This window comes from Monoraphidium neglectum, assembly GCF_000611645.1.
Source record: "Monoraphidium neglectum strain SAG 48.87 unplaced genomic scaffold scaffold02937, whole genome shotgun sequence".
In the NCBI taxonomy this organism is placed as follows: Eukaryota; Viridiplantae; Chlorophyta; class Chlorophyceae; order Sphaeropleales; family Selenastraceae; genus Monoraphidium; species Monoraphidium neglectum.
Genome location: NW_014010691.1, coordinates 560 through 7,696, shown reverse-complemented (window position 1 = coordinate 7,696; position 7,137 = coordinate 560). Strand labels below are relative to the sequence as shown.

The following is a 7,137-nucleotide window of genomic DNA, read 5'->3' as shown; positions in this document are numbered from 1 at the left end:
TTTGAATGGCGCACGGTAGCCACCTGACTCTCAGTCACACAACGCTGGTGCTTTACTGTACAATCCCATGAGCCTGGATGGCTCCAGGAGCGGGTGACCGCGGGACGCTGTAACAATCCTAATCCTAGGTTGCACGCAGGTGCTCGGCACATCGCTAACCCCGTGTAACCGACTGTCTATAAAAAAGGAGGGGCAACGGGGCCAACCCTGTTGAAACCAACCCTGTTCTCCATTAGGCCAGGGGTTTCTGCTTGGATGGGTGGTGCGCGCCCCTGCCCCGCGGTCGCTATGACCGTGTGCGTTGTGCGGGTCGGCGCGCCCCATGCCCTGCTTTGATTGCTTAAGTGTTATGCTTGGGTCCCTGCTTTTGCGCGTGGTACTGGGCCCCCCTCTGCCCCGAACAACTCTGACGCTGGGGGAAGGTTTGCGGCGTTGTGGCTTGACCGATGACGGTTTTTAATGCATGTGAAGTTACATGAGATACTGACGACACCTGCACAGATGCGGTTTTCGGGGTTTCCCGCAGCCGCAGCCCTGCCTGGTACCTGTGTGTATGCCAGATCCTTGCTCCAGGTGACTGGCCACATGATCTGTGTGCATCTGATACTACGCAACAAACACAAAGCAAAGACGGCAATTTCTGGGGGTTCCATGCGCCTGCAGCTTTGCCTGGTGACTGTCCATGTGACAAAATCAACATCTTTACTCTGTGAAACGCACGTGAAGCTATTCTGATCCTGTAACACATAGATGCAAAATGTACGCCAGCTAATGCGAGTTGTTGCACGCAAGCTGCAATGCAATGCAATCCACTTGATTATCATGCACAGGGCTAAGTTGGTCCAAAATCTTAAGCATGCCAAGCCTTCAGCCTCCTGTCAACATGGAGTAGCTTGCAATTGTGTCAGTCAGCAAGTCGTGGTGCCTGGCCCCCTGATAAAGGGGGCTCAAAAATATCATGTGTCACCTGAGAATTGTGCAAAAAAACAGTGCTTCTCAACTATTTGCTAAGCTGACAGCTGACCTTTCTCCAACCTCACAGGTCCAAGGTCTTGTGCACATGCCACGGCCACCCAATCAACAGTTCGTACCTGCAAGCCACAACATACCATGATGAGTTGTACATCCCCAGTACGAGGTCTGCCACTGTGCATGTTGGTCCAACAAGGGCCGCAAGCACCACGTGACGCACATGATGATCTAACACTCACACCCCAGTGTTTGAGGGGATGAGGGGGAAATCATCCACAAAGTAGATGGTGGAGGCACCTGCGAAGTGTCCAAGAGGTACAAAGTTGACGTCAACTGCAGGGCGAGGCAGCAACACTGCAGGTGGGTTGAATGCATGGATGTTTTGACTGACTGCAGCACATTCGAGCAGGTGACGAGCACGTGGTGTCAGTACAAGCGCGGCTCAGGTAAAAGTTGTTGCACACTGGTTGCTTGTTCCCACCAGCGTAAAGAGTGAAGTAGGGCCTGGTAGTGCTGAGTTGTGTAGCATTGTTGTTGGCAGACCCAAGCGCCGTGAGTGTGGTGTTGCTGGCCGCGCACGCAAAGGTGGAATAGTTGCCCGAGCCAATCGGCAGGGATGACAGCAGGTTTGGGCCTACCGCACCGCTGCGAAGGAAGGAATTGAGAGTGGTCCACGGCAAACCTGCACCATACGTGCCGTTGATGCCCTGCCAATTGAGTGCGCCTGGAGCTTGCGTGTACTGCGAGGCAGGATGATGCACCAGGGGTCAGGACACCAAGCCGTCAATCTGGGGCAAATCAATGCAGATTGTGCCGCACCAAACGTGTATGTTGCCTTTGTTGCCAATACACTTGACCAACCGAGCATGGTTCCAAGCAGCAAAAGGACTCAGATTGGCAAGCACCTTGAGGAGCGCCTGCTGGAGGTTCCTGGCTGTCCTGCCCTTGGTGAGGACACTAGGGTTTACGCTGCCAATGCCGCTGCCAAGACCAGTCGTCCAAGCCTTATCGGTGGAGGCAAACAACTGTAGGGCCGTAAGCAGATAAGGGGCATGCAGGTGGGTGACGCTGCATGTCATGTCCAAGGCCGCCGCGCCGCACTTGCTTATCAGACCAAATCCTCATGCAAGTGTGGAAACGCACGGGTGAGCACTGGTATGCCATTCGAGATTGCAACCTCCTTGCACTTTTGTGTCGTGCCCGCTGCTCACCGTGACAGCAGTCGTTGCAGTAGTGTAGGACTTTCCGCCAGCACTTACCCACCTGCGCATTGTAAAATTGCCATGTAGGACAGCTTGATTGCAGCAATGAATGCGTTTGGTCGGCCTTGCTTACTCTGTTGTTGCTGAGGCAATTCCCAGATGGCATGCGCCCGCGCAGCACATCGTCACAAGCACAAGGCTGCTAGCGACCAGAGCCACTCCGCGTTGCGTGCTGGTGATGGGGAGTGCAGCTAAGACCCCACCTGTACAGGAACTTGGAAAAGCTGAATTGCTGGCCCGTGTAGCGGCTGGGGTAGTACTGGAGTGCTGTCTTGATGTTGAAAAATGTGTTGGGCGGAATCAGCACCTGTGGTTGCAAAATGCGTGTGTGCACTTGGTGTTGTGGGGATCAGTGGTCAAACCTCGAGATTAGCGGGCGAGTGGGGGCCTGTATGCACGGGCAGTACATGATACCATCTTGCATAGCACGGTACCCCCGAGGGGCCCAGCAAATATAATAGCCTGGCACCTGTAAACTGAAAAACAGGGTTCACACAAGCAGCGCTTGCGCACGCATGCACGCACGCACAGACGCAAGCAAATGCGCATGCACACACACACACACACACACACACACACACACACACACACACACACACACACACACAGGCAGGCACAGGCAGGCACGCGCACGTGCGTGCGTGCGTGCACCGCACACAGCACGCCCATCCGCACTTTACATCCCTTGTGTGCGCCCGCGTTTGACCGGCCCTTCTCAGCCTGCATACCAGTAGGACCTCGCGCGCAGGTGCGCACACGCACACACCTTGTTGATTGCGTGGGCCAGGGACACAGCAACAGCGCCTTGCTTGAGGAGGGCCACCTCATACACAAACGATATCGCGCGGTTGCCCCTGTCTGTAGGGTAGGGACCTGACGTGATCGAGGCGTTGATGTATATAAATCTGTGGAGGTCAGAAGGCCGCAGTGGTCAAGAAAGCCAGTAGTTAGGGAGATATGGAGGGGCAGGAGCAACTCAGGCAAAACGGGATGCCCTACATCATTTGCAGCATGTCTCTTCAATTCTAGTGCATCGCGTGGACCTTGCGAGAGGGGAGCAGGACCCCTAATGCAGTGAGCAGGCATTGCTGTGTCTGCTTAATGCTTTGTCCCAACACTACGCTTGTCGCAGCTGCCAAACCCCCCAAAACATGCTGCGGCTCGCCGACACACAGTAATTGGAGACGCGTCGGTCAACTAATTGCAGCTTGATTTCCTGTGCACACCTGAAGTATTTAGAGTTTCCGATGAAAAGAGGATATGGCGTGCCGTCTTCCGCAAGGGCGGCCGTATTGTAGGGTGTTGTAGGGATGTAGCCCTTGGAAACTGCCTGGGGAAACTCACTGCCAGAGGGGGGTTGGTGGTGGATGCATCCGTCAGCTCTGAACAGGGCGTGCAATCATTTTTGCGCAGCGCAACGGCTCAATGCAAGGGAGCACGTGTATGGGTCAACAATACTTGCGGGGCACGGCGGCGCTGAGCATGTCTTGCTGCTTACATGCCGAAGGTGGGGCCAGTGGCACCATTGGGAATCAGATGGTAAGCAAACACCTGGGCAGATGGTTGGGGTTAAGGCTTCAGAGAGCTCAAAGTCGATTGCAGCCAGCGACGGCCAGCATTTAAAGCAACCCATGGAGCACGCCACCAGCTGCAAACATAGGCAATGCGCCATGTTTTGCCACGCGCTGAGCAGCCTGCACTTGCCTATGCCGTGTCCAGCACGTGTCTGCTTGCTTGCGCCCTGACCTTGCCAAGTAGCTGTCAAACAGCAGGCTCACCCTCTGAATGAAGGGCCTAAGAGTCGGATTGTCGGCGATGTACTGCACGGGATCCTTGATGAAGGACTTGTAGCCCAGGCGGAACAGGAAGATGTTGATGGCCGTATCAGTAGGGCAGAGCTGGCGGGAGCGTATGGTGGAGCGAGGGCTTGTGGCAGTGAGCGCCGCAGAGCATGCATGCATGCATGCAAATTGTTGGGCTTGGGGAGAAGGGGCCATTTGGATTGGAAACAGGCGTGGCAGCACGGGTTTGGGGCAGGTGCGCCACGTAGCACAGGCGCCCACCACAGTGTAGCCCGGCGGCAGGTCGCCTGTCTTGTCGGGAAGGTCATAGAGGTAGGCGAGGATCTCCAGGCAATAACCAACAGAGGATTTCTTGTCCTGGACTGCCTTGACCTCGAGTGTGTTGCTGCCACTCTGCTTGATTGTGAACGCCCCCTTGGGTGCAGCTTTTGGGACGGCCTTGGGGCTGGCCTGCGCAGTGCAACCTGGAGGGGCAACCACAGGAGTGGGGTGAAGTTGGGAGGGCTGTGGATGAGTGTGCGTACGTGCGTGCGTGTGTGCGTGTGAGGTGAGTTGCGCCCGCCCCCCTGCAGGCCATGCCCTCCCCCTTCATTATTCGACTCGCGCCGTCACCAGGCACCACGTTGAGCCCCGAATTTCCTGAATGAGTGGCACTGCCTATGCAAACAACGTGTGGTCATCATTTGTCGGCTGCCCCTACCAACGCTGCCGCTGTCCTAGCCGTGTGCAGCGTGGGTCGGGGCTTTGCATCGCATAGCACTGGCCTCCCTAGATATCCCGCAATTGGGATGCGAGTCAGGATTGGGACTCAATCCCTGGACCTCAAGGTTGGCGACAGCGCCGCGAAGCCATGAGGCCATGACACGGGGGCAGCACAGAACGGCAGCACATGTGCTCGTGGGGCTGGGATGACAGCGCACCGCCGCCAGGACGCAGGGGCATCAGGCCTCCCGATGCGTCCAGACGGGTCCCAACGAAGCCAAAAAATCGACAAAGCACAGCAGCCAAACTCGTTGACGGGGCCTTGTGCAATCCTCCCCTGCTGCAGTTGCCGCAAACTTGGTGCGGAGCAACCGCCGACCACCCGCCGTGCCCACGCACCTGCAACCAGCGCCAGGAGGCCCAGCACGATGGCGTCCATGCGACACATTGTGTCAATGTGGATTGACTTGTGTGCTTGAATACGAGCGTCGCGGGCCGCCTGAAAGGCACCCCGGTGAAATGGGGGTCGGCCACTGGTATGCAGTGGGCGGCTGTGTGTCAGGATCAGCAGGCAAAGAAGGCTTGATGCTTAGTATCAGTGGGTGTTTTGAATTGATCACTGGCCAAAGAGCGCGATATCGGTCTCTAGCTCGCTCGCAACATCATAGGGCAAGGCGAAGTGGCCGGCAATCCGAGGCCACCGCGTCGTTTGAGAGCGCCGACACGTTCAACAGGGTATCTTAATATCTTTGAAACATTTTTGCATTGATAATTGTCGCTTATCTCAGTGCAGTGCGCACCTGGGTGTCCAAACGGTGGGTGCCAGGCTACAATAGATCCTGGCTGCATGGATTGATTACCGCAATCACTCTGACCACTTCTATGCTCATATCGAATGCGCACACTACCGTTGGCCGGCAAGGCCCAAACTTGTGAGCCTCACCCGGAAGGCGTGAGTCAGAGATGACACGAGAGAGAGAGACTGCAGGCCACTGAGCAACAGGCGGGTGGGTACGGCTTATATCATTACTCATAGTAATTGGATTGTCGCAGTTGTGCGTTTTGCCCAGATCTCACCGCGCCGCTCACCGCACCGCACCTGCAGATCGCACAACAATGCCAGTGGGGGCCAGGGAGGCTGCAGGCTCGTTTGCTTGGGTCATCACACGGTTGTTGCATGCATCAATGTAACAAGGCGTATCCACCGGTGGATCGGGTATCCCTTGCACCACAAACCCAAGGTTCCCACACACTCCAGGGAAGAATACCCCCACATTCCTTGTCACACTGCTGCTTGCTACATTTCCTGTGAGAAAGGCTCTGGCTCCTGTGACGGCCGGCCCTAGGACACGCCACTTGGTCAACACAAATTGTCACTGCTTGCACGTTCAGGATGAATTCATCAGCTGTCGCACGAATGGGTTTTGGCCTTACTAGCACAGCGCGTCGTTCCAGAGTCGTGCCACAGACCACCCGCGTCCCCCCCTTCCGCGCGGCCCTCGGCACGTGCAGTAATTGAGACCAGCGCCTGACATCAAACAGTCATGGGCGTGGACCCGACCCGACCACGCCAGAAATACCACAAGTTTACACAGCACATGGCCGTCAACTCGCAGCCCTTGTCCAGCCGCTGCCAGTCAGCGGAGACGCCCATGCCCACGCCAGCCGCTGCTGCGTCACGAGGGGGCCCGCCCCCTGCCCTTCCAAGCCGGCGCCCAGCTGCCCCGCGACAGTCGAGCAGTCCGCCGCCACCAGCGCAGCGACGCGCTGTGCCGCAGCGCCGCCCCTGGTGAATGTCAGCAGGTCCAACGCAGCGACCGCGTCGCCGGCGCTGCCGCCAATGCCGCCCCCGCCGCTGCCGTTCACGCCGCCGCCCTGGGTGCTGCCGCCGCTGTCATCGCAAGCGGCCACGGCCAGTGCGAGCGGAGACCCCATCGCTGCGAGCCGCTCCCTCATCCAGCGCTGGCGCTTGCCCTGCCGCTCCTGCCCCTTCCCAGGCTCCCACTGCTGCCACGGCTGCTGCTGCGGCGGCGGTAATTGCCTTGCTGCTGGCAAGGACGGTGCCAACACGGGCGCCGCGGCTGCGCTGAATCCTCCTCCGCTGCCGGCGGGCTGGAAGATGCAGTCGCCGGTGCGGAACATGCCTTGCAGCCCGGCTTCCCACAGGAACTCCCCTGAGTGCAGGGGCGCACGGGCGGAGGGCAGACGGTGCGTGCGGCATCCCCGCGTGGAGTGGGGCACACGACGCACAGCCACATCTGAGTGCACATGCGGCTGACAATCATTTGAATGCAGTCAAGAGTCAGTGCACACATTTGTTGCCAGGGACCTCTGTGAAGCGATGGCGCGCCCGGCCCCCTGCCACCACAGAGCCAGCGCCGCGCCCCTCCAGCAGCATC

The 7,137-nt window shown here is 57.9% G+C and overlaps 2 protein-coding genes across 2 annotated transcripts; both read right to left on the bottom strand.

Annotated features, from left to right (window-relative positions):
* Nucleotides 1–3,728: 3,728 nt before the first annotated feature.
* On the bottom strand, nt 3,729–5,186 carry MNEG_11853 (hypothetical protein; the record flags this gene model as incomplete). The annotated part of the gene is made up of 4 exons (XM_014039676.1): nt 3,729–3,785; nt 4,013–4,132; nt 4,298–4,500; nt 5,138–5,186. 4 exons carry the CDS (start codon nt 5,184–5,186, stop codon nt 3,729–3,731), a joined length of 429 nt encoding a protein of 142 aa, XP_013895130.1.
* Nucleotides 5,187–6,343: 1,157 nt separating this feature from the next.
* MNEG_11852 (hypothetical protein) lies at nt 6,344–6,912 on the bottom strand (the record flags this gene model as incomplete). The annotated part of the gene is made up of 1 exon (XM_014039675.1): nt 6,344–6,912. A coding segment is annotated over one exon (569 nt), but the record flags the coding sequence as incomplete, so codon positions are not given.
* Nucleotides 6,913–7,137: the final 225 nt, after the last annotated feature.